At 41.1% G+C, this 27,972-nt stretch overlaps 1 protein-coding gene across 1 annotated transcript; it reads left to right on the forward strand.

The window, feature by feature from the left end:
- On the forward strand, positions 1–27,933 carry LOC306817365 (ras-associating and dilute domain-containing protein-like). Its single transcript, XM_079334178.1, has 19 exons — positions 1–294; positions 2,807–3,003; positions 3,654–3,828; positions 6,731–6,963; positions 7,919–8,379; positions 10,928–11,224; positions 11,378–11,782; positions 13,018–13,055; positions 13,152–13,378; positions 13,694–13,806; positions 20,840–21,101; positions 22,318–22,490; positions 23,769–23,913; positions 24,063–24,247; positions 25,078–25,170; positions 25,321–25,519; positions 25,602–25,816; positions 26,869–27,008; positions 27,106–27,933. The coding sequence occupies exons 1-19, from the start codon at positions 170–172 to the stop codon at positions 27,197–27,199; spliced, it is 3,777 nt and encodes a 1,258-aa protein (XP_079190304.1). The 5' UTR covers positions 1–169; the 3' UTR covers positions 27,200–27,933.
- The last annotated feature ends 39 nt before the right edge of the window (positions 27,934–27,972 follow it).

Raw genomic sequence — 27,972 nt, forward strand, 5'->3', positions numbered from 1 at the left:
CCGCAGCAGCTGAAGAGCTCCGTGGCGCGAGTCCTGACTGAAACATCCCAGGAATGGGTGTGTGTATCACGGACTGAAGGGACATGATAGAAACCCTTTGTCTTTATTTATCATTATATGCAGCAGTTTAACGCGCGCAGGGTTACCCAAATAATCTGGTCAGACAGGAATGAATGTGATGAAGCTTTCCTCTGAGGAGCTGCGTTCTCTACCACCGAGACCACCGATCGTACCTGAGGCTTCACCAAAGAGACGGTTCGTCAAGGTGGGAAGGAAGACAAGTGATGGCTCTCAGTGAGTATGAACGACTTTGAACTTCTTTCAGATGACTTATGTTTGTTTGTTTTTTTGGATAGAAAGATTTATCTGAGAACTCCCCCTCACCCCCTTTTGGAGCATGTATTTTGTATCTCCTTATGTGCTCAAAAGGTGACTGAGTAGCATCAGTTACCTCTGACAGGTAAGAGCTATAGAGGGAGACAAGTGCTGTTTGTCGCAATTTCGATATATATATATATATTAACTTAGTTGGAATTTCATATCCACACATTGTTGATAAGAATTGATTTTTTATTTTAAGTTATACTGGTAATGGACAAGACTGAAATAAATAAATTAGGCTAGTTCTAGAACACTATTTTTAAAGTCTGTTACTGTTGCCACTGGGGAGATGTCAAACAAGGCGATTAACAGCACACTATAAAAACACATGGAAAAGATTCTCTTCAGGGTCTTTTACACTTGCAGAAAACTCCTGATTTTTCTAGGAGGAGCTGTATCTATAAAGACAAACAACCACATTTTGTGCTTGGACATCACCCAAGAGCTGGGTGATTATTCTTTTTTAGCAGTGAGTTGAAGTGATCTGATGTGAGAACACAGTAGGATATAATCCAGATAATTCACCTCAAGCCAGTAGGAGAGGGTGGAGATTGTTTTTGTACTGTGCTGCACAGGGCAGATTGTAAGCACAGGACCACTATGATTTCCATGCACATAATTAAACGGCTGCATTATGTTTTCTGTCCACTGGTCCACCTGCACTGAACTACAGTAAAGGATAAATAGGAAAAAAAGACTAGTGTGCGCACCAAGCAAATTATATACAAATGCAGAACAAAAAAAGGATGCAGAAAAAAGAAAAAAGTCCACACACTGTTCAGCTTCCAATGAGCATCTTTAGTAAGGGTAACTAGTTTGTTACGAACAATCTTCTTCAGCCAAATGTTGCACGAGACAAGCAGTCCTTTGGGTGGAAACGTTGCCCTTATTAAAGTTGCTCATTGGATGCTGAACAGTGTGTGGTCTCTTTTTCCTGCAAAGAATACTGTACATCGGAAACGACAAATGAACCACTATTCCTATGAAAACACATTCAAAATGAATGGATGCACTGAATCTATAGCACTGACAGCAGGCTTTATGTCGAACACACTTTTAACTAACTCACAAGTAAGCATGAAGTTGTTATGTTCCTGGGAACCTCAGCTAACCTCAGCTGTGTAATGTTTTGAAATGATTCAACCACCATCATACTCAATATGGCATTCTGTTGTTTTCCGAAAGACTTCAACCAGTTTCACTAATATCACTATTGAGAAAAAAGCCTAATATCTGAGTGATGGCGTCACTGCAGAGAACCTTTGAGCTGTAGCGTTAAGAAGCTTACAGGCTTGGTTCAAGGAAAACAACACCTCTTTATTTCCTTATTGTACTGAGGGAGCTGAGCATGCAAAAGGAGACTGGATGCTCTTGTACTGAGGACAGACTCCTACTGTAGGTATGTTTTCTGTTGTCCTGTTAAAAGTTTTTGTTAATCTTGATTGGAGATCTTGCTCCAAAAAATGTTAATGCTTGCTTGTTGAAAGATTTTCCCGCACAATTTCTGCACATCTTTCCCTTCGATCAAATGGTTCTTTTTTTTTTTTTACCTTAACTGTAACTATTAAATGTGCCAATTGTGCTGTTCTGTATTCTGCTTGTCCTCCTTTCTTGTTAAAATACTCATCCCCCACCCTGCCCCTTTTCCATTTCTTAAAGAAAAGAGTTTAGTCCCCAGACTAAACATAACTTCTTAATAAATCCTCCAAACGGGAGAGTCTTGGTGTGCTGATCTTGTTCTGCTTTTTCTTTACCTATTCTACCTTTTGGATCCAGCAGCCACTGAGTGATGTTCGTGTCTTTTTTGATTTTCCATTAAAGCAACAATATGTAACTTTTTCACCATGTAATAGTGCTTTTATAGGTCACTTTCACAGCATAATAACTTTAATCAGGTAGAATGGAGTTTCTTCCATGTCCACAGCACGGCCCGATGGCCTGTTTAATGCAGTATGTCCTTTTGGCAGCGGGCCGAGGTCAGCTTGTGAAGAAGTGCGTACGGCATTAAAGCAGTGGTTCACACACAATCCCTCAGTTGTAAAAAGAAGCCTTTAGCCCATTTTTGTACTGTTTGATACAATGGCTGAGGCTAAGAGGAAGAGGATGGTGACGGACGAAGCTAAGAATATAGAAAGAGAGAGTAACAGGAAAGGAGGCTGGGTATAAAGCAACAATGTAACAGCAGATTGTACATCCCTGTAGATAAATCTATGGATTACGACACAATGTGTGGCTGTATGGTTATACTGTAGGTGACATTGTTGCCTCATGTCTACATTTTGTTCTTGATGTTCTGTTAATCCTCACTGGGGACCGGTTTACCTCACCTAAGACCTTTCCAGGTTGAGGAAGTGATGAGCTCACTTGTTTTGCTCATAGACACTTCTGAATCAAATTAATTCTGTCCTTCTTTTATTTCCATCAGATCAGCTTCGTCCACTTCATCAAGCAACAGGTCAGCTGAGGGCGTGGCCATCAGACAGCCCAGCAAGAACCGCATCCGTCGCCATACCAACCGTCTCTCAGGTGTCTTCCTCCGCGTGCCCTCCTCAGGCTCAGGCTCCATGGCTCTGACTGCAGGCATCAGGTCCTCACTGTCTATCCAACCCCGCAAAGGCAGCGGTACGTCACACCAACCTATTTTTCTGCGTCTTTGTCCTGGTGTTTGGTTTTGAATATGGATCAGAGGTTACAGGTGCTTCTTGCAGGTGCATGCACTTTACATACACTAAGCATCCCGATCAAGAAAAGCCTTATAACTATTGTTTAGGCCTGGTGTACAAGAACAGTTTAAAAGTGCTAGAAATGAAATTTTAAATTACAGCGAAACGTTAAAAAATTTAAACGTTTTATACTAACGTGAGCATTAATCCCAGTACCTGCTTAAAAAAGCAGCTTTGGGAAAGTGTTTGTGCTCTGGGAATTATAAGTGCTTAACGTCCGTGGTCTTTCCCGTCTCTATGACACTTCAAGCAGGCGTGTAGACCACTTGATGAACGAACAATCTAGCAATCGTGTGTTCATTTCAGTTAGGCCCCCCCCCCCTCCCTTTGATAGCCTGCGTTGCTGTTAAATGAGTCGTATTGTTGGTCTTTGTTTTTCATGTGCTGCAGATCAGGAACCAGCTGTAGACCTGTTTGAACTGAGCCAGGCCTGTTGACACTTTACTTATAATCTTTTCTTTTTGTATAAATTGACTGTTTGTGCCTTCAAAACGTTTTAAACCAGACTGAGAGCCAGCCTTGAAACACATTTCCTGTGCTGTCTTGCAGTGATCTGTGCAGATGTATTAAAAGCTGACGACCCATCGGAGCTGTCCAATCAGATAACTGCTCCAGGGATCCTGAAGATCTTTGGAAATGACATCTGCGAGGGAGCTCACTACAAGAGCGTCCTGGCAACCACTCACTCCAGTGCAAAGGAGCTGGTCAAAGAAGCCCTTGAACGGTAAAGGCCAAGTGTGTGTGTGTGTGTGTGTGTGTGTCTACCTGCCACATGTGTCTGCTTTGCATGTGTGTGTGAGTCCACCCAGATGCTTCATGTGCTGTTGCACACCTTTGTGCTGCATCATTTGTATATAAAAAAACAGTCAGACGAAACCTTGATGTACAAAACTTTGGCAATTGATAAAAGGAAAGAATGTTCCTGTTTTATTATTAGTACATTTCCAGTGAACAGAGCCAAGTTGACTCGCTGTTCTGTTTATTACAATGAATAGAGTGTGCATGTGTGAGAATAGCTCATTGAGTTGTACTGAAAAGGTCTCGATCAAACCACAGAGTTGCGTGAAAGACAGCCAGTGTCAGCCAGAGCTCTGCGCTGAGGCAGCCTCCCTCCGGAGAGAGTGGATGTCAGTCAGTCTGTGCTTACGTTTGAGCCAAAAACATAATGGAATGATTAATGCAAGTGGTTTTCTGCTTGTAGACGATGAAGTAAATCTTTCTTTTCTCTCTATGAAAGTGTACACTGTGACATGACACTGAGTTATATCCTTATCTTATTGAGTAAGGCTTTGGCAAGGACTTTAAAGGAAATTTCAACACTAACTCCTGATATGCCTAATTATGTTGACCTACTTTACGCAGGTTTAATGGAATGTCCATATAAGGTGTTACTTTGATTACCCCCCCCCCCCCCCCCCCCCCCCCCCCCAGATAAAAACATCCGTGAGTCAGCACATCTAAATGTTGTGAAATGTTTCTGATGAAAGCTGCTCCTAATATAATTTGGGTAACACTTCAATTTAAGGCCCCAATATTCACCATGAATTACTTCATTATTATTATTAGTCATTTTTAAGCGCTCATTAGCACCTTATTCTAAATGACCACATCGAAAGCAAATCAGACATGAACATGATTTTTGCCCTGACTAATTAAATATTGATCCTAATATGCTTTTGCTTACTTCAAACTTTTAACAGCCATAAGCAAAACATTTGAAAATCATAAGCAATAAGCAATAAGCAATAGGCAGGAAAGCTCTGGCTGTGTGCTTTGGAGTGCTAGCATAGAATAAAGCACTCATGCTAGCATGCTGTCCTGTCTCGTTTTTAGCTTTAAGCACTCGGAGCGCTGCACTTCTTCTCTATGCAGCCGCTTGCTGCTGCAAAAGCTCTTTATTCATTGGAACGAGTGAAAAATTAAACTGGCGCTTAGAAAAAAAGCACTTTCGGACACAGGGCCTAAGATACTAACAAGTGCAGTTTCCCATCAGCTCTGTTTACCAAACATAATTATTATTATTTTTTTAATCAAGTCTGTTCTCTGTCATTGCCCTTTTCGGCTGCTATAGAACTATTGCACTGTGACCAACTTGCAACAACTGCTTGGACCCTTTAACTTCAAAGTGATGGTGTTGTTGCACACAGACTTATTGCACATTGAGTGAAATATTTAGACGTGTATTCACATAATGCACTGAGGTTAGCATACAGATGAGTTTATGTATTTAGTATTGCACTAGGGTTAGCTAAATAGTTGAATGTATGTGCATAGTTAAGATTTGTATGTATGGTCACAGATCTGATTTGTTTCAGCCATCTTTAGATGACCCTTTGATCCACAAAACATTTTGACCAAACACGGACGCCTAAGGGGAATCTCACGGTCACCTCTAACAGTGGCACTGATTGCTTTCTGTTTGATATAACCATTTAGTGGAGGTCGAGCCAGATCATGTAGGATTTCATACATCAAACTTTTTTTTTATTGTTGGTACGTTATATAGCTAATAGCTATGAGGGTTGAAATATGTATGGAAGTGCTTTTGGGTTCTTAACTTAGCAGCCTTAACAGCCTGTGTGTGTGTGTGTGTGTGTGTGTGTGTGTGTGTGTGTGTGTGTGTGTGTGTGTGAATGGGTGTGTGCAATGGCTACTTTATAAGTGCTTGGAGTTAAAAATAAATGCAGTCGAGTTTGAAATCCATTGGCATAGTATGATTGTATTCTTAGGAAATCAATCCATCTAACTAACTAGCTTTCATACTAACATTTAGCTGAACATTTCCAGTGATGGTGAATTAGGACACGGTGACCAGATGTGCATGAAACAGCACAGCAACTGGCAAAGGTTTTCCACCCTTGTCATGTCAGACTCTGTTGACATTTCCATTCAGCTGTCTTTAAACAGCACCGTATCCAATAGCATGTTTTGTGTGAACTTCCCGTACCTTGGACAGTTTCTTTCTGATTTTCATAGACAGCATGTCAAGAATGCAACAGGAGGAGAAGGGTTTCCAGTTTGGGGACATCAGAGTTTCATCCCTGCTCTTTGCAGATGATGTTGTTCTGTTCACCAGCAGGCATACGGAGGGTTTGCTGATGCGCTTTAGCACCTCCAAGTCTAAGGCCATGGTTCACTGCATGGAAAACAGTGGGCAGCTCCATCTGGGTGGGGAGTGAGTCTCTGCCTCATGTGAAGGAGATCAAGTACATCAGGCAGTTTTATATGAGCTGAGTGTGAAGCCCTTTGAATTTCCTTGTTGATATGTGCTATAGATAAACTTGAGTTTACTAGAGAGTAACTGGTGTGATCAACGTGCAAATAATAAAACAGCTTCACACACTTTCCTTCTCGCCAGCAAATCCTTCTCCACTCTTAACTCAATATTTTTGATTCATCCAGTAACATGTATAGCATTGATAGGACAAGGCTTAAGTGCAAAACTGTCATTAGCGTTGGACTAAATAAACAGTACAACCACAGCGTCATTTTAAGGTCATGTTATGCCTCCAGAGACACTCCCCTTACTTGTCCGACAGGGAAAATGTCACACTTTGAGGGACGTGTGAAGAACAACTTTTTGAAAATAAAATATGTGAGGAAAAAACATCTTTTATGTCTTCCAGGTATGGCCTGGGCAAAAAGGAGGCAGAATCCTATGTTCTCTGTGACACCATTGGCTCCATTGGCAATCATCAGTGGAAGACGGAAGGTTTCCGAGTCGTGGGCGACAATGAGAAGCCCCTCCTCCTGCAGTCACTATGGAAACCAAGAGAGGGCCTGGCGAGACGGTTTGAACTCCAAAAGAGGAGCTCTGTGGAGGAGAAGACCTCCAAAGACAAAGACACCATTACTGCTGGTACAGTGTGTGACTGTTGCCCCAGGGTGCTTTGATGTCTGAAAATTTCATAGGGTGCCTCATTCTAAGTCACTCAGGGTGTCTGCACGCCTTGGAATAAAGGTTTTCACTGTTAAACAGAGCACTTTTAAATTCAGTTTGAGAGTTCTTACTGTAAAAATGTGGTGTGTTGGCACTTTTTTTTTTCTCAAGAAATCTGCCAAGCCACACAAACCATATTTAATGGCTCTATATTTTATGTTTCTCTCTCTTTAATTTCTATTACAAATGTGTCTTATGTTTCATTCTTACAGCAAATAAATGGCCAAAGAAACGTTTCGATTTGATGAACAATGCAGCCAAACTATGATTTAATTACACTTTTTCCCGTGACACACCCTTTCTGTAAACGTTTTTACATTCACTGATATTTACAAAGCAGGATACAGCAGAAATAAATCCAGAACTTTCCGCAGTGGCTGGAAACAAACACTTTATAGCTCTGTAAACGTGTAAACTGGACCATTTTCTGTCATTCGTTCGGGAGGACCAAGCTGTGGGTTGACACAGCTGCGGTCATGGTGTAAAAGTGCGTCCTGTTTTGTGTTTTGCTTTTATGAATGGTGCAGCCTGTGATAGCGTTCTATCAGTGTCGGTGTGTATGACAGCTCAGAGGGTGAACTGCTTTATTTTATTTCCATGAGCTCTCTCTTTTTTTCCACTGAGGTCTGTTTCCTGTATGAGGCTTCTCCATGTTGACTCTGGCATAAATGTAACATGTGCAAATGAAGGGACACTTGCAGGCTTACACAAACCTCACCTCGCTTCAGGAAAAAAAGGGTGTTGCCCTATCACTAAATTCCATACCCCCCTGCTTATGTATTTATGCTGCAGCTCAATTTGGCTACATTGAAGCAGCAGCTTTCAGTCTAATTTGCAGCCCCTTCACGTGTTTATTTATTTCTCTCCCTCTTAGGTATCAATGCCCAGGCTCGAAAGCTGCAGAAGAGCCGCTCCAGAGTGACCTCCACCTTTATGGAGAGGACAATGGGACGAAACTACAAAATGTGGAGGAGCAAAAGTGAGATGGACCTCTTAGACTCTGACACAGAGAACCAAGAGGAAACTGATCATGAAAGCTGTCAGAAGGATCGAAGCGTGAGCCTGAATCACACTTCAGTACAGAGTTACAAGCGTACAAAAACAAGCCCTGAACAGAATCACATTCACAGCATCGTGGTGCCCTCCGAGGGGGACGGAAGCTCGAAAGCCAAAACAGAGACCCTCTGTCCGTCCAAGCAGAGAGGCGAGCGGGGCGGAGAGGAGTCAGAGAGGGAGGAGACGGAGAGCAGCGATGATAGCAACACACAGTTCTCCATTCACCCTCCTCACGACTGTCCATATCTGCTGCTGCTGCAGGGCTGCAGCCCGGCACAGGTATGTCATTCAGACACACTGCGCTTTGGAGTGTTGAAGTATGACCATCTACTGTATAGTTAACTCTGGAAGTAGAAGTGTCATTTTTTCCCTTATAAAATGTTTTACATCTCTTAGATGAGACTTTTCTGTGACTCACATCATCATAAATGTCCCTGTGAAATCCAGATTAAGAAGAGATGTTACCTAGTTCTTTAAAATAAGTCACACATACAAGGTACACTTTGTGTAAAGCAATAAAACAAGTAAATTAATATATGAACACATTTCAGGGATAAAATGCAATGAAGTTTTAAAATCATGGCAATTAAATCAGTAAGAGCCTGTGAGCATGTTCAGTGACTGTGCTGAACCCCTGCCTACTGCCTGGTAGGAAAGTAGGCCTCTCTCAACTGTCAAAATACTGCTATTCAAATTCTTCTAATCCCATCATCCAGAGAAGATGCACTTGTATCAATTTGTGACTCTTATATTTGACCTTTAGAAGCACATCATGTTAGTCTGCATTAAGCATGAGTCTTAATGTACAAAGAATATTCGGCAGAACCATTCCAGCAGCTTTGCAGATGGAAATTAGCTAAATGCTACAATCTGGTACGAAGCATCTTTTCTCTGTGAGATTAATGTTATTGTTTGTACATGGTCCCTGAAAACTAAACTAAAACTAAGCTCAATTGGACAGTGAAAGTGATTATTTTTTCCACTAAAAACAATTGTTTCAGATTGCAGGTTTTTTAACCCCAACCTCAACAAGCCTGGCTAAGTGGGTCTTAAAACAAGTCTTCACAAAAGATTACTCTTTTGACGTCTTCTACAAGCTGATTCCTGCTTCTTTAAAGGAGCAATATGTAATTCTGACACCGAGAGTTTAATGTAAAACATTCATCAATATGTAAAACATTGAAGAGAGCTGTCTCACACTGCACCCTCCTCGAAAAAGTTGAAGTTCACACAGGTGTCTTATTCTATATCAGTCTTGAAACCGCTCTCCATTTTTCAAAAGCATTTCCTATATTTATCCTAATGTTACCAAGTTAATGGAGGTGGAGCTTATAAGAAACATACAGAGGCATTTTTTAAGCAGGCCGTGGGGGGTGGGGCTCAATACTACCTCCTTTCTCTGGTCAAAACAAAAACAAAAACAGACAATTCAGGAACAAAAACTTAGGAGGAGGAAATACTCGCTACTGCACTGCTGTCAGAGAAGCTGAAGATTCTTAATGTCTGATGATTTAGTAACAATTTACATTTTAATTCAGTCATATGTTGGACATTTAACACATTTTAACTGCTCATTTTAACATGTTCAAACAAATCAATAGAGTCTCTACAATGGGCCATTTACTTTTTCTAAAATTCTTAACAGCATTTTTTCAGTGTTTGGAGAGTTAAAGGGGAGAGTCCTTTTTCGAAAAGTCAGCAGAGCATAGGAAACTGAAAAAGACAAACCTGGCACTGCTTCCTGGCTGATTACGCATGGTTTCAACAAAGGGCAACCACCACACACATGCAGGCACACACACACTAATCCTGATACACTGCTGTGATTTTGACTGTGCGTCACAGTTGTTTTCCCTAAAGATCTGTCATCGGACGATTATCTACTACCAGAAATATTAGTATGGACAAAATGTAGGGAGTTTATGTTTGCATTAATTCAGCATGTTATTGTGTCTTACTGGGAAAGACAGATTACTGAAAGGGAATGTCAAACATAATAAACCCTGCACATTGCTCTCGCCCTCACTGTGGCTAATAAATTTTTTTTTGGCTAATCAGGCTCGGATCAAGACTGTAATTCTAATACCTCCACATGATCACCCTGTTTTCACCAAGACACTGTTATGTAAGCTAGTGGTGATTAGCTGTTTAATGTTCTTGAGAATTTTTCTGTTTCTTATAACAAAATTTAGGTTGAAGAGCAGAATAAACAGAAACATCAGCAGCTCATTGATTTATTTGCAGTGGTGAAATGAATTAATGAATCAACTCAGGTTATTGTTAAAGTAAGAATGTGCAACATTTTACGAAATAGACCAGTCCAATAGTAGGCTACATGCAATGTGAAGCTAACTAAAGAGTGCACATTAGCTCGCTAACACATCAATGCAGGCAACAACAGCTTTAGCCAAGGACAATTACTGACGAGTAATGAGAGCTTTTAAATGTCAGTAATTGTGTTGGCATGAATTGGAAAGTAATGCATTACTAGTTACCACAAATAGTAGTGCTTGCTACAGTAACGCATTAGTCAAAACACTGTTGGTGACACTTTGATGGCTGCGTAATGTCTTTGCTAATGCAATAATAAAGCAAATGTGCATTGTTGTCTTTCAGCACTGTTTAATTACTACTGTAGATAAGGGTAATGAGCTGGCTTGAAGGCATTGCACAACTGAACAAAAAGGAAAACAACATACGTTAGTAATACATAATACATTAGAATTTACAATATGATTGAAAATTCCTCATAAACAAAGGAAAGGAGAACATATGTGATGTTTGTTACAGAAGAAATGTCATCATTTCCCTTTTTCTCTTCGCACAGGACTTTGTCATCTACCTTCTGGCCGGCCAAAACATTATGTTTGGTCGACAGAGTGATATTGAAGACAGGTCCAAGCCTGACATCCTTCTCTTTGCCGCTGACATCCTGCCGAGACACTGCTATTTTCATCGCCACAGCGTTGGCAGCCCCACGATGCTAGGCCCTTGTCAAGACGCCACAGTCATGAAGAACGGAGAGGTGCTAAGAGAAGAAGTGCAGCTCAACCCTGGTGATGTCATCGGGCTGGGGCAATGCTACCTCTTTCTTTTCAAGGATCCCTTAGCTTTGACACACAAGGTAAGATGTCCTAAATTTCCTTGAGGGAGTCATCCCAAAAGGATCAATAAAGTTCAGTCTAAGTCTAAGAGTGAGACAAATTAGAGACAATAACATGTTTAGAAAAAATAACTCTTTCCTACTGGTTATTTTTTCTCTCCCTTGTAAATGTAGGAAGAGAGCAATACTGCTTCTGGACCCACCATGGCTGCTGTCCCCTGGATGCTGGATCACACCTCTTCTGCCACAACCAAAAGCAACTCTCTGATACTCTGCAACACCTGCAATTCAAATTTCACTAACCTCCAGAGCTCAAGCAGCAAACAGTCTCTCAACAGAGGCCCTCCTTTTTTAAAATCTCCCAAAGGTCACAGCCTGACACTGAAATACGAGACAGAGGACGAGTATCGTATTGTTAAGGAGATAATCTCTATCGGAAGCAGCATCAAAGACAAACCTCCACTGACTGCTTCTTTTTTGCTGTGCCTCTGTGTTCAGTATTCCTCAGCAAGTCTTCACACATCAGACCTGCGCAGGCTGCTCTTACTTATTGCAAGTGGAGTTCAGAGTGCCTTGTGGGTGAGTTTTGGGGGTAAAAAAAGGTTAGCATCTAGAAGTCCTTATCACAAAAGGGATTTCTCCTTTGTGATAAGGACTTAATGCAGACTACATTGCAAACAGCATAAAGAAGCCCTGAGAAGTTGCATAGTTTAAACAGACATGAACTTGGTTTTTCCATTAGAAATATAAGTCCATAAATTTGGAGAAAATTGTAAAGCTCTCAAATATGTTGTGCCTGAAGCAAGAAGCATGTTAGTTTTGCAAGTTGTTCTCTGATTAGCTATTGTGGTTCACCAGCTTCATCTGAGAGACATCACCAGAGTGCAACCCCACAGCCAGCTTCTCAATGAGGAAATGTATTGACTGCTGCATTATCATCAAGCAGCAACCTCAGCTGTTAAAAAATAAAGCCAATGCAGAAGGGCAAAAAAACCCCTCTGCAGTTCCTTGAGTGTCCGCTTGAGGCCGGCTCTAAATGACCCAGAATTCTCATAAGCACCATTTTTTTTGCAAGAGCTCCAGCTCTTTACCTGCTTTTAAGTTGACTGCTTGAGACTGTTTGATACAGTTTCCACCATGTGCAAACGCCAGAAACTAATGTGTAATGCCATTAAGGCTTCGTCCGTGCACATTTACAATCTATGGGTCTTATTGACACAGCAATCCATTACCTTCTCCCCTTGCTCAGGTTCTGGTGCCCTTTGGTCTCAGCTCTAGTACCCAGAGCTTCATGCTCCAGAACCAGGAAGTTAGGAAATAGGACCGCAGGGTTAACTTTGCTAACTAGCTTACTGTAGCTACACTTTATTTAACCAGGTAATTAACCCGTTGAGATCAAGATCTCATTCACAAGGGTGACCTGGCAAAGAGGGCAGCAGCACACTTAACAGGAGCTTTAAAAAAGATACATTTCATCAAGAAACACACACGCGTGTGTGTGTGTGTTTGTGTCTACCGTTTACTGCATCAAGGCTAGGGGCCCCTAGTGTGTGTATATATATATATATATATATACATACATCCTGCTGCATCAGCATTATCAGCTTTAGAGATAAGAGATAAGAAAACATTAACTTCAATGTTGTCTGTTGTCATCATGTTGCAACTTTTGTGATTTATCTGCAGTCTTTACCAGATTTGAACGAGAAATGATACTTTCCTATCTTCTTATTTCAATTAGTATTAAATAAACGTTTTTAATTTAATGTTACTACAACATGATGGACTCTGAATCTTGTTTTGTTGTTATGCAGGAGCACACTAAGGACTTGGCTGCAGCTCAACCTGAACAGTGAGCGCTCATCTTTTTTCTTTTTTTTTTTAAATCAGTGGTCAGTAATATTACAGTCCATAAACAAACCTGCTGACATGTTATCTTGTTTTGTAGACTAAACGGTGAAAGCTCAAACAGCGAGGACCTTCAGGATCTTGCACTGCACGAGGTGATGTTTGGACTGCGCCCCCTGGTGGTGTGGATGTCAAACAGCCTGGAGCTGCTGCATTTCATCCAGTTCCAGCTGCCTCTTATTCTGGAATGGAGAACCAGAAAGGAACAGGGACTGGAAGACGAAAGAGGAGGGGACGATGAAGAGATCAAGGAGGTGGAGACCTGGGGTTAGTCAACTATCCATCTTGGAAGTGAATATATGGGGACAAAATGTAGCATTTACAAACCTTCTTTAGTCAGTGTATATTCTTGTGTTTATGAGGTTAAAAGGTAAGAGCTAAATATTTGTGTCTATATTTCAGCTGCTCTCGGTGCATACAAAGGGGAGATTACTAATTAGACATTTTCCCTTCTATGTAAAATGACAGTGTAACTTGTTTAGTTCTCATTTAAACATACAGGTCAGACTCGCATCAATCAATTGTACTTGTACGTTTGATTGTTGATTTGAAATTCGATATGTGTTTCTGTGTGATTTTCAGCCCTCTTGGAGCTTCGCCTGTCCTGTATTCGTTCAGCCAGTGAGGAGACATTAGCTGTCCTGGAGGAGGTCTTGTTGCTTGCCTTCCAGCAGTGTGTGTACTACATAACCAAGGTGAGCCAATGAAAAGACACACAGCTACAGCGTAAAGTGAACTCTAATGGTAACTTTATATCTAATGCTTGAGCTGAAATGATGTGTTAAAGATAAGTGTCATCCTCCAGTGCTGAAAAATGAAGCCGAAGTAGATGTTCAAAACCTGCAGTTGGTTGAGTGTGCTCTTGAGGTTAGCTGCAAATTTACTGGAAGTAACATACGTACACACACATTCAAAAAGGCAGTTTTTAAAGCGGATATGTTTCAAAGCCAGCCTGGGTCAAAAACAAAATAGGTCTGATTAGCTCATGTCTCGATCTGTACACATTGTGCGGCGGGTGATTATTATTTTTTTTTTAATGAAAATTAACTCGGGCAGAATACAAAAAAAAAGCATACACATTTTTGCAGTGCTAAAGCAGCAACTTTTGTGATCTGACAGGTAGAATTAGTGTTTTGTTGATGGAGTCTGGAGGCTTTAAATAGTTCACAGCTGTTCCTGTTTAACAAAAAAAGGCCTATGCATACAAGCTGTCTTAGAGTTTTTATAACAATCTTAGCCTCTTAGTGGAAAAACAACAAATTACTGGACAAACTTTCATTGGGCATATATGATCTAAAAAGATAAATTTATGGCCTTAACAGCTGTTAAAGAGATTCTCGTTGAATCAGTCTGATTTCAGATGTTTTGAAGTCCTTTGTCATTCAGGCCCAAAAATCTGTAAGAAAAAAAAGTAGAACCCTGTCTTTTAAAAAGCCAGATTTACCCTTTAAGTTTCCGTTTTCTTGTCAGTGAGAGAGTAGACAAGCCAGGCCTGTTTCCCTGTGTTCCTCTCAGAGATGATTATGATGTATAGTTCAAGAAAAGAAAATAATCAGAGACAGGCTGAGAAGAAAGAGCCCAGTTAGCCCCTCCGACATCTCTCCAATAGACCAACCAGCCACACCGGGAGACCACACTGAGGGCATTATGGCTTGAGACACCATGGGCCACTGTCTGTGTGTGTGTGTGTGTGTGTGTGTGTGTGTGTGTGTGTGTGTGTGTGTGTGTGTGTGTGTGTGTGTGTGTGTACACAAGTGTTTGCTGGGGGGTGAACCGAGTCTGGGATCTCCAAGTGCTGCTGACTAAGCTTTACATTGCAACTTATAAGCCGTTTTCACATATGCAATCCTGAAAATATCTACATAATTTCAGGATGTGTCCCGATGTTCTCCTGGCCTGGCTGTTGACATATTTGCACCTAACAGCGGGAAACTATTTCTGATAGACAGGAGGGGGGAGGGGGGAGGGGGGTCTCCTGAGGTAAGACGTCACATAAAAAAATGCAGAGGTAGCGGATGAATCAACAGAGTCTGCTATACATCGCTATATGGTGAATGTTTGCCTTTATGTCATCGGCTAACTCCGACTTGCTGAGGGAAAAATACTAAGGGTCCGGTAGAGAAACTCTGATGAAGTCCCAGCGAAAAATGTGGCTTATATGATGAGTTTTTCAGGAGTTTCCTGAAGGTGAAAGCCTTATGTTTCAGGACAAGATGTATTAAAACAACTGAGACCAAACAATGAAAGTCAGTATAGCCATAGACAAGGCAAAGTCCACCCTCAAATAGAAGTTTCAATGGTATATTCTGTCTTTTAACAGGGAAAATGGTGTCTTTTACATGTCCACAGCACGGCCTGATTGTCTGTTTACTGAAGTGTGTAACTTTGTCAGCTAGCCAAGGTTATCTCATGAGAAGTGCGTACCATACTGCTTTATGACAATAGCTCATAAAGCAACCTTCAGTTATTGAAAGACATCAGTTTGCACTTATTTGTACTTTGTGATACAATGGCTAAGGCTGAGAGAATGAAGAGGATAAGATGGATGAAGCGTCCAATAGAGAGTGACCAGGCTCGATGCCAGACTAAAGTCAAAATTGGAGAACTTGTCAGTCGATTTGCTATTTTGACTGTATTCTGTTTAGATGTGCCATGATGTGGAAAATGCTACCTTACCAATGCCTTTAAAACCTTTAAGATTTTATATACGTAAAGCCCTACTACCACACCCTCTGCTTTCAACAAAGACATGTTGTCGATGAGGGGAAGGTGTTCACAGCACAGGACTGTTATATGATGCAATATATATGATATGTTGCAACCGTGCTCAGAGATCTTTATGGGGTGCAAAAGTGCACCAATCTGACTTCCTACATAATATTTCTAAAAAGCAAATTCATGCTTAGAGGTGTTGCTTGTCACCAGGGAAGGCAGGCAATGGCTTGGGGCCCCAGGCCAGAAAGCCCCCCCAACCCCCAATCCCCTCAATTGAATATTTGCATAGGGCCCCAACAGACCCCAGAAGCGCCCCTGTACATGTTACTTTTTTTATCATTCTAAATACAAAAGAATTGATCAATCACAATTGGGTTAAATTGGTTGCAAACATTTCTCCATTCCTGCCTTACCTCATTATCATCCCTTACAAGAAAAATACTTTTTGGCCTAAGGAAATCTACCGTTTACTGCACCAAGGCTGACACCACAGGGTAGCTGGGTAATGAAGTCTTTGAAACATACCTATGTTACCAATTAAGACTCCCTGTCTATATTAATTACTATAATAGTTTGATTCTGGTATTATAATGTGCAGAGTTTCTATCCTACTGTATTCTCATAGAGAGCTCTGTGGAAAGAGAGAAAATTCTATTTCATTGTAGCCACAGTTTTTGCTGAAGCACCACACCCATGACATGGAATTGTGCCGGGAAAGTTTCAGACACACTTCCAGTCGAGCTGTGTGGGTGTGGGTAAAAAAGACCATCCAAAAAATACTAATGAGGAGATTGGCCTATGTTTTTTGTTCATACTGTACGGTACAATCTTACATTTCCTCCTCAGACAGTGGCTGAACTAGATGATAGCTGAGCCACACATGCACTCATATTCTCTGTTGCACAGCCTCGCCAATGACCTGGAGGATCCAAACCACCAAGACCCTAAAGTAAAAGGAAGCCATGTCTAATATTGAGCCACATCAGAGATCCCATTAGTACAGCACTGGTCTGTTAGCAGCAGCCAAGCCGAGGTCTCACATGTACTGCCAGTTGGAATTCAGCTGGACTTTGTCCCTGGTGCATCAGGTTTGAGGCAACTTCTCTCTCAGTTTCCCTGCAGAAAAGATGTCTCTGATAGGACACTGTATCCCCAAGATGAAACTAGAGGAGTTCTATAGAATTGCTGCCGTAAGAGTTTAAGACGGCACATTTTTGCTCAATGCAGGAGGATGTGGTTATCTAACTACCTGCCCAAGAAAGAACTCATTTCTCCCAGCGACTGGACTTGATGTATTCCAGATGTGGCTTGTCAGTAAATCCATAACTAATCCTGAAATTAAAAACAGTATGCTCACAGTGTTTTCACTTGCAATATCTAATGAATTGACATGTTTATTAGAGTCTAAATTTACCTAGTATGAGTTCACAGATTTGCTCTGTGGGATACATGGTTGGCATCAGGTTCAGTTCAACAGAAGTGTTGAGTGATGTGGTTAGAATGTCAAAGGATTGAAAAGAAAAGACTCAACTTTATTTATATGGCACTTTTCATACATATAACCTTCGATGCATGCATGCATGCATGCATGAGCTTCATAACAAACTTAAAAGCTTGGATTCACCATCGTCAGTGACAAAAGCAAGCACTTTAAGTGGGTGAGCTTTGATCAAGCGCAGGGGTGCAGTATGGAGGAGACAAACAAGGACCCATGACTGACAGAGCCCCTTAAAATTATTAAAACATGGCCTAACATTTTTTCAATGTTAAATTGTTTGTACTTTTTATGGGCCCAAAGTAGCCAGCAGCACTTCTGATGAAGTAATGGTAAATGGACTTTTCTCGACAAATGACTACTCAAAGCTTGTTTTACACCGCAGGTCGAGCCTACCCATTCAGAGACTGATAGCAAAGGCTGCCATGTAAAGTGACAATCAGCTGTAAATAATCCATTCATACGCCATCGACAAAGCAGTGAGAGCAACTTGAGGTTATGTCTCTTGCCCAAGGACACGTGGCTGCAGGAGAGGGGATCCAACCCTTGACTTTCTGCCTGAGAGAACCGACTGAAGTGCATTTTGCAGCCATAACAGTTGGTTATGTTGCTGCTGACTTAAACAGTTTACTGGAGAAATTCCAAACCTTTGTATACCTTTTAATCATTGAGAATCTAAATTATATGAAAGAAGGACCTAGGTTTAAAACACATTTAAAGCAATCTGGTTTTACCCATTTGTGTGTGTCAACCAATCATTTTCCCCGCCAAACTTACCTATCGCTTGATGGATGTTCAATCCTCAATGAAAGAAAAATTGACTTGTTTTTGATTATAGTCCTATAGATGTTTTTTTAACTATTCAGAAGCCAAAGATCTTTAGTTGCACATTAGAGAGGTCGTTTTCTTCCTGTGGCTGTTGAGGTCAGAAAGTTCAAAACATTCAGCGGGAGGCAAAGTGTGTGTGTGCTGGAAATGTGAATGAAGTCCCATTTTCTTTCTTTACTGTGGTGTTCAGTAAGTTGATTTAGGAGGCAATTTGCCTTCAAATGGTTCTACAAACTTTAATTCACTGGTACTTTTGTGATGAGTCATTGTAGTGGCTGTTTAACTGAAATGCGTTTCATTTAGCTAAAAGTTCAAGATGAAGTTTTGATGATAAAGACGACATACTGTAGATGTTTTCCTGTTGTTTTTATTTCAGTGAGCTCCACCTCCCAGTGTGGATACACATTTCATTGTTCTCAGATTAAGTTGGTTTGGTGTGTTTTTCTCGGTCTTGCCAGTAAATCCAGGCGTGTCGTGTCATCCATCATGACTGCCACTTCACAGCAGGCACTAATCCACATCTTTCCGGGACCAACACAACAGAATTTGTGTGGAATGTTGATGTCAAGCTGAGGACTAACCTGGCAAAAGCCTGATGATTTATTCGAAGTATCTATCCTTTCCTTTCACTAGTTGACAAAGTGATTTATGTCTGTGCTTACTGCAGTGCGGCTAGTCTGACCCAGAATTTTACTTAAGCAGGGGAGATTTCTATTCAAGGTCCAAAAAGGAGGTTGAGCTGATTTATATTTTTTTTCCTCTATAGAGTTCCACCTTACCCTGCAGTTTTGTGCTGTGGTACTTGTCTCAAAGTTTGCATTTAAGGCTCTTGGGCAGGGTCATACTTCTAGACCACAGCTATACAACTTTTCCTAAACCTAGACTACAAGTTGTTGTGCATTAAATGCAAATACAGTAGTTTCAACACTTTTAAAGGTTCCATATCATGCTTTTTCTGGTTTTAGATGCTCTTTAGTGTATTTCCAGTTGTCTACTATGTGTATGAATTCAAAGTCCACGGAAACGCATCTTCTCATACAATCTCATGTTAGCTGTAGCGGTAGCTGCATGTAACGCTCAGTCCCAAGCCCTAACTCTAGCGAGCACAAGGAGGGCGCAGCCCCCCAAAGAAATGCCACCCCACACCATTACCCACCGCCAAACCGGTCATTCTCCACGCCGTCTCCAGACTCTGTTACATCTGTCGCATGTGCTCAGTGTGAGCCTGCTTTCATCTGTGAAGAGCACAGGGCACCAGTGGGAAATTTGCCAATCTTGGTGTTCTCTGGCAAATGCCGACATCGGGCCCCATACCACCCTCATGGAGTCTGTTTCTGACCATTTAAGCAGACACATGCACATTTGCGGCCTGCTGGAGGTAATTTTTGGGCAGGGCTCCTCCTATTCCTCCTTGCACAAAGGTGGCGGTAGCGGTCCTGCTGCTGGGTTGTGTCTCTACAGGGTGAACACTGGGCTCCAAGGTGACTGACCTTTTAGCTTTACTAGCCAATCATATTAGCATAGCAGGGCAAGACTTGAAAACTTAGCTCAACAAATGTGCTTTTTTCTTGCTTACCTTTTTATACCTCCAGTACTCACAGAGAGTTGTTCGAAAGAGACAAAGTGACTCTGTCCCCACTCTGGGCACAATAAAATGGAACTAGATACAAACAGAGGTGGTAACATCAGACTAAATCTTTGTTTATGTTGGATATTTCATGCTAATGGGAGTGTAATTGCTGTGGGACGGAAAACAAAAGGCGCCACTGGTAAGCAGCTATTCCATCTAAAGTCATGTCATTATGAATACAGAGGCACTGTAACAGGCTTGTGGTTAGACTGTGTGTTTACTTGTCCATCACAATGACTGAATGCACAAATAAGCATGTACATAATACACACTTTTTGAATCTGGAATAATGCATGCCATGAATGCATGTGGTAATCCCAGAATAAATGAATCCCTCTTTGGTTTGGCTCTGCTGAGTGATATTTTCCAAGCAGAAAAGCTTCAGGATTATTTGACTTCATGTTTGCCCATTTCCATTGTCTCATGTGTGATGGGAGCCTTGGCTGTCATGTTCTTACGTTCATGTTCTGCCTGCCCTGCCTGCGGCGCCTTACAGTAAATGTAAAATGATCCTCTCAGGGTGGATTCCTTCAGAAGTCTTCACTCAGCAGCCCTGTTGCTGCACCATGCCAAGCCCACATGAGCCATATTCAGCTTTTTAGGAATGTGGATCTTTGGCTGGCGCTGGCCTCGGAAGCTTGGTGGGTGTAAGAGTGAGATCGGAGGGGAAGGGGGATGTCTGTGTACAATTATAGGCTGAACAAAGCTAACGTTGTCCAGGCTCGTACTGAAGAGCAATGAGGACCTTTGGCTGCAGAGAAGGAAATGTAAAAATCTCTCTGTCCCTCTTGTTTCTGCTGGCTTTTCTCTTCATGATCAGCTATGTCGTGGTGTGAGAAACACACACAGACAGACATGCAGAGGCTGTTTGGGTGGTCTTCATTTGTGTTAGAGGATTATATATTTAGTTCATCCTAGCGATCAGAACATGCACCACACATTGTTAACTTTTCCAACCTCAAATTGACCCACAGGAATTGTCAACCATCTCTGGTCGAGTGAGTCAACCCCACACTGAGCTGCACAGTTCTCCTTGACTGAACCCGTTCTGTCTCATCAGATTCTGTACCCGATTCTGCCGGGCCTTCTGGACTACAATCTGCCCAGTGGGAGTCCTGAGCTAGAGGTGACTGAGAGTGCTTCGGTCCCCGGTAAAGGTTGGCTGCAGGTCCCTGGTGAGATCCAGCAGCTTGTGGAAGTTCTAACCGAGACCTGGAAACTACTGTCAGACTGCCAGCTCCACTCAGAGATTTCCTCACAGCTGATTGGCTATCTCTTCTACTTCATCAATGCATCACTCTTCAACTCACTCATGGAGAGAGGTATCAGTGTTTCACAGGTTATATCCAGAATATAATGTGGCTACAAAGAGAGGCAAAGAGACGGATGGATAGATGTAAAGGTGATAGATGTCTCTGCAGTAAGACCTAAAATAATATAGAAATAAAAGAAAAGAATAAAGGTTTATAAAGAGACTCTTCAAAGGAATGATTGAATGAGCAGTGTAAACTTCCCTGTTAATTCACTACCACAATCCCCAATCATACTGATGCTATAAATGATACCAAACCACAAAAAGTAACAGAGGATATTGTTGCCACTGTGATTTAAGAAAAAAACAGAAATTGTGGTACGAAAGTGGGTTTAATCTTATTTGAACAAATGTGAAAGTAAATAGGAAAGTGAGAAACCATTCTTCCTGATGACCAGCAGGGGCAAACCTCATTGGTTGCCAAAATAAGTCCAAATGTATTTTACACTGACAATGAGCCTCAATTTCACCAGAGTTTGAAGTGAGATTTTGCCCAATGCGTTTACATCTCTGTTGCAAGTTTAAAGTTTCCCTCACAACAGTAAGATGATCATTCAGTAAATGATACAATAAATGACACATCAGCAGTTTATGATAACTGATTTACAAGTTTCTACAATGTTGGCTTGTCAGTATGGCATGGTAGTATGGTCCATTCTGAATCCACAATGTCAATATGGAGAAGACAAAAAAATCACAAACTCAAGGGGTCATATTATGAAAAATCCAGTTTGACAGTGTTTTTGAACGTTTACTTGGGTGACCTGAGTGTCTACTGACCCACAAAACGTGAAATAAACTCATCCAGTTCTTTCTTTGTGGTCTTGCACAAGTCTTACAACACAGAGAAAAATGCTCCATTTCAAATTTGCTCTCCTTGTGATGTCACAGTGAGACTCCCCTCCCCTCTCCTGGTATATCCACCCATGAACTCCCCCCTCCAGCCGAGAACAAAACTTTTGTGCAAGTCCGCCATGTTTAGTCTCACTACAAAGGAGCGATAGCTACTGGAAAAACCTCTTCTGGTGCTTGATTCATGCTATATTTTGACCACAGCACAGATGTTTCATCTAGGCCAAAGAAAACTGTTTGAAAAAGTTGGAAAGGGGGCTAATATTTCCTTTTTTAAACTGTATTTCACAATGGTCCACTTCAGTTTATCCTGCAGATCTTTAGCTGAGAAAAAAGATGACTTTAAAGATGACTCCCTCCTGATCTCCACACAGGCTCGGAGCGGGGTTTCTACCAGTGGTCCGAAGGTGTTCGCATGCGGTCCAATCTTGACTTCCTCCTTGACTGGGCTCACACAGCTGGATTGGGAGAACTGGTTTTGAAGCATACACACACTCTCTCGTCTGCAAGTAATCTGCTGGCTACACCTATAAAGATCTTATTACAGGTAAAACACACACACACACACACACACACACACACACACACACACACACACACTTTGACCATAAAACTAACTTTAAAGACTGCTACTTAAGGAGCAGGACCTGCTACTGAAAGGTGTCATGCTGTTGCGGTTTGTACTGATGTGATGAAGACGTAATGGATATGTTGTTTGTAAACAAATTATCTTCCTCAGGGCAACACGATGTGACTATTCAAAGGTTGTCATTTCTTTTTTTCAAATGGCAGAGAAGAGATGGCAATTGTTTGTGTATGTTTTGTATTTTCTTAATTTAAGCCGTCATTTAACCAGAAATGTAAATCTATTTCCAAAAATAGCTGAGGCCAAGAGTCCACACCACATACAGTTTAAAAAAAAAAAAAAAAATCACAACATCTAGGGGACACAAAAAAGACTAAATCCTCATTGACTAATGCAGGTGCAGTTATACAGATGTTAATCTGGAAACTGAAGAATACAATTCAGCATGAATTGACCACTCCAGCATAGCTTCATATAATTACAATAATAATAAAAAGTGTTTTTTGTTGTTTGTTTGTTTTTTTAAATTGTCAAATATGTAATATGTCTGGTCAGAAAGTGATTGAGGCTCAGACACTGCAGGGAGACTTTTTAATGAAATCGTTCCTTGCATGGGGTCCAGATACATGTGGTGGGTGGTGACCTCTGCTTAAACTGAAGAAATGTATGAGGAGGGGAAGTTTAGGTCGCATGCATGATGGGAGTGAAAGCAGGGTGGTATTAGTTATTATTTAAAGGGGAAAACATGTAAATTAAGTCCTTAGTATTTTGTTTTTAACTGTATTGGGACCATCATCAATGATATTACCATCAAGCTGTATTTAAGATGGGAGACTTGGATTTAAGTCCATAGACTGACAAGGAAGATGTTTAATGATATTTAAAAAAAAAAAATGAAGACACAACCTTAAATCTTTCAAAATCTGTTTTCTTGCACCGATTGAATTCTAACCCCTTCTGGCCATTAGAAAAAGTGCAGGTTTTGGCCCTTCTGCATTGCTTCTAATATAACCTACAATGTGCTCAACACATACATGAATAAAATGTCAGTTTAGATTAGCACTGGAGAAGAATCTGAAACAATGTAAAAGGTAAAGTGCAGTTTAAATCCTGAATGATGTACAGTAACGCTTGCAGTGCGTATGTATAGAGAATGCAGAAGAATGTAGAGTTTCACTGATTGTCAAGAACTCACAAAGGTGTCAGTGTAAATGTGCGCCCATCATCTCGTCTGTGTAGAAATCCTGGCCGGACCTGCGGTCTGAATACCCTGCCCTGAGTCCAGCCCAGCTGAACCACCTGCTGAGTCTCTACAGCCCAGCGTCTCCCCTCAAACCCACCTGGGCTCCGTCTGTTCTCGACCAGGCTGCAGCACAAAAAACTGGTGAGACGTCCTGTTACTGGTCAGCTATTTCATTATCCCTATATTCACAATACAATTCATATTAACATACAGGTATTTCTCACATGCAACTTTTTTTTCTTTTGTTTCATAATATTCCAAATAAATGCAACATGACCATCCTTCCTCAGATGACATCCTGGAGAGTTTTGACACCCATCATCCTCTTGTGCTACCAGACAGTGGTTACCAGTTCCAACTGAGAAGCGAGGTAATAGATTTGTCGCTGAATGAACACCTGGACAAGCTGAAGGAATTCATTTCCACCTTTTCTAACTCCAAGTGTGAAGTGGTCAACGCAACTGATGAGCAAAAGGTACAAGGACAAATTTTCGCTGTTAAATCACAAATGTTCTGAGAAGTTATTTGTCTTCACAAGTTCACGGCTAATTGATTGAAAGTAACGTAAGCAGGCCCTTTCTTCGACGACAAATGTCTGGCTTATAGATGTTGTAAAACCAAAGCTACCATTTCTTTAGGCTCTAGGCATAGGGCAGCAGAGGCGTGTCCAAACTTTTTTTGACTGAGGTGGCCCAACATGGGGACTGACTTCTGTAGGGGTGGTGTGAAGTGTGATAATGGAATCATTAGCATAATTTTTTTTAGGGAGAAAGAAAGACCCATTAAAATATCAAACATAAAATAAAAATTGACTAAACCCATGTTGTTGTATTAGTTGAGTACTTACATCACCTCTAATATTTCCAAATTTATCAAAGCCAGAGAAATCTGTAATTTTATAGTTACAGGACATGTGATGAACCGCCATGATCAACACAAAACGTTCATTGTTGTCAAGGAAACGAAAGTTGCCTTTTTTGTCGCTGTATATGCTGCTGTAATTTTTTTACTCCCATGATGCACCGCCAGCCTCGACGTCATCTTTTGATATTGTTTTGATTGAGAGCCCCCTTAGCAGCGGTTTTACATACTTTACGTTTAAAAAAGTGCACGCACACGGTCTAACTTGCAATGTTTTGGTCCTGACATCGTGCCAGTTAGATATTTGCAAGTAGGACAGTATGCATGCAGGTCCATGGACCTGTCTGATAGGACAGTATGCATGCAGGTCCATGGACCTGTCTGATAAGATAAATGTGCAAGTGTTTTATTCAGCCCAACTGTTTCATGCTTTTTGTCCTCCAGGTTGGTACTAATCCCACTGAGGCAAAACTGATTAAGATGGATATTCGACCAGCAGCCAGTCAGGAATCCTTGGATAAATCAGCAAATGAAATGGTATCATCTTCGTCTACTGTACATGAACTCCAATTTCCCTCTCCTCCTTCTGCTGCCTTACCTCCAACACCCCCATCACCACACTCTCCTCCCTCCACTCAATACTTTAATGAGATCAGCTCCTGTGGTGCCCTCCTTTTGTCCCATAAGCTCAGAAATCTGGAGATGCAGAGCAGAGAGACAGACACGGGTTCAATCAGGAGGCCAGTTCTAGACCCGACCTGTCTCCCCACCCCACCTAACACCCCTCACATCATTCATCCTATTGATTTGGTGAAGGCAAATAAATGGGTGAGGGGTGAGAGTGAGGTCCTGCCCTGGTCCTCTGGTGTGGATGGACATGATAAAGGTGGGGCACTGAGAGAAATCACCAGCCTACTGTTTGTCAGTAGTGCAAGAAAACTAATCAAGTCCTTTGTTTTTCTTCTCAGGTGGTTTAGTGTTTGAATGTCTGTCTGCACTGAAAGGAGACTCTTTGAAATCAGAGTACCCCAGTTTGAAGAGATTTGTGAAGCTCAAAGAGGAAGAGGAGAATCAGGCGGAGGAAGAGGCGAAGGATCATTATGATGACAAAGACTATGAGCTTTTCAGTTTGGAGCTGGAGCGAGGTGCATGTGGAGTTGGTCTTGCTCTGATTGACACAAGGGTGAGTGAGAGACATGCTCATATGCTAACATAAAATGAAAACCCTTTGCTCTAAGCTCCCGTGAGGTATTTTTATTGTGCGTCAATCTTGCCGACCCCTATGGACAAAGAGGTTAAAAATGATCTCTTTAGAAATTTCTCCTATGCATGCACTGTGTTCCCTGTGGAAATACACCGTCCTACTTTCACTCACTGTGGAACTTTGCTGTGGAAAATCTCAACAAAACTGTTTTGGCAGCAACACCAACTTGGTTGTTGTGGTGATGGTTGTTAAAAAGTAAAAGTAAAACTGATGTCAATTTTTTTACAGTTAAATAAAAATAATTAAAAATTTGCTAAATATGTAATATATATGTTAGTTTTAAGTACGTACGTTTGATAAAATATTTCCAACAGTTATCAAAGCGAGAGAAATCAGTCATAAAAAATAAAAATGTGGCACAACATGTCTGTGTTAGATAGATAGATAGATAGATAGATAGATAGATAGATAGATAGATAGATAGATAGATAGATAGATAGATAGATAGATAGATAGATAGATAGATAGATAGATAGATAGATAGATAGATAGATAGATAGATAGATAGATAGATAGATAGATAGATAGATAGATAGATAGATAGATAGATAGATAGATACTTTATTGATCCCGAGGGAATTTCAGGAAAAATGTTTAATGTGGTTACAGATTCCTCTGATCAGTAAGCCAGGTTAAACTAACACAACCTACTCACAACTTTACCTCAATTTTCTTTTTCAAACTTTAACTGCCAAATCCTGCTCCTACGAAATGCCATCCGCTCACTGTGATGAGTGACATTTGGGCAGTGGCATGAGGAGATGAGGCCTGTTAACTCAGGTAACAGCCCCATCTAGTGGTGGAAGGATGTGTTACAGCTGTGACACAAAACTTGACATTAAAGTAGAGCCAACAAATATCAATGATATCAATTATTTCTTTAACCAACTAGCAATTGTTTTCCAATAATTGAGGGTGACAATTTCAAACGCCTCGTCGATCACATCCCTAATTATGACCTCCTCTTTCAGGACACTAACATGAGGGTAAAGGGCGTTTTTATCCGTGCAGTTGTCCCAGATTCTCCTGCAGCCCGCAGTGAGAAGCTGCTGCCAGGAGACCGAATCCTTGCTGTTAATGGAGTCAGTCTGCTTGGAATGGACTACCAGAGGTAAGCGTGCTTTAAGTGTAAATCTCAGCAATGGATGTGGAATCATCCAATTTGGATAAGAGCTTAATTGTTATCATCTTCTTTTTGTTTCTGTCAGTGGAAAGGAGCTGATCCAGTCATCAGGTGATAGACTGAGGTTACTGGTGGCCAGATCTGAATGGATGTCTAAGGCTATAAAGGCTGAATGCTGACAGTGACTTTTGACAAGGACATTAAATGCACCACGGAAAGTTGAATAGAAGATCTTGTGGACATTCAACCATCTCGGCTGTCAGCTGTTTTCTGGACAGTCTGGCTAAAACTCTTAAACCAGATGCAGAAGGTCACAGTAGGTCATTATAGTCACAGTGAATGCCGCTGCTAGAAAGGCTGTGTGAGGGGCAGCTTCCAATATCACACACATCATTTGAAATAAATCTCAGCATGCGAGGGCCTCAATCAAGTATATGCTGTTAAATGAACGTTAACAAGCCTGCAACAGACTTGTCTCCTTTTACTTGTATTAACACTATCTCAGCATGACCCCATTGTAAAGTTCATCAGATATATACCAGTTTGCTGTTGACATGAGATCGCTGCAACTTTCTTTGTCTGTGCAAAATCAACAAGAACTAACTGATGTGATATTTTATTGCCAATCTTTGTTTTTTTTCTTTTGAATTCATCATCTGGATTAAATGATGGGATATGCCATGCATGTTGTTGACAGTTTTGAATTTAATTTTAATCAAAGAGTCGCGCGTATTTATTTCATGTCATTCCTCCATAGCCAGATCTTTTCATGAGCTCTTATTATCACAGGTTTACAGTCACAGTGACACCAACATGTTTTTTCTTTAAGTTATCAGGTTCAGCTTTGATTTTCTTTTTTGCTGCTCGTTTTATTAGCTTGTTTCTGTTTGATTTTGCAGTAATAAATACATTGTAATCCTCTATTTGTGTATTTTATATTCATTTAAACTGA

Source organism: Symphodus melops (genome assembly GCF_947650265.1).
Source record: "Symphodus melops genome assembly, chromosome: 21".
NCBI lineage: Eukaryota > Metazoa > Chordata > Actinopteri > Labriformes > Labridae > Symphodus > Symphodus melops.

What these genes read in the sequence shown, in the direction of transcription:
- LOC306817365 (XM_079334178.1), top strand. Translation starts at nt 170, where the DNA reads ATGAATGTGATGAAGCTTTCCTCTGAGGAGCTGCGTTCTCTACCACCG. An exon ending in CCTTAGCTTTGACACACAAG is followed by an intron (nt 11,225 to 11,377) that starts GTAAGATGTCCT and finishes TTGTAAATGTAG; the next exon opens with GAAGAGAGCAATACTGCTTC. An exon ending in GGCTGCAGCACAAAAAACTG is followed by an intron (nt 23,914 to 24,062) that starts GTGAGACGTCCT and finishes ATCCTTCCTCAG; the next exon opens with ATGACATCCTGGAGAGTTTT.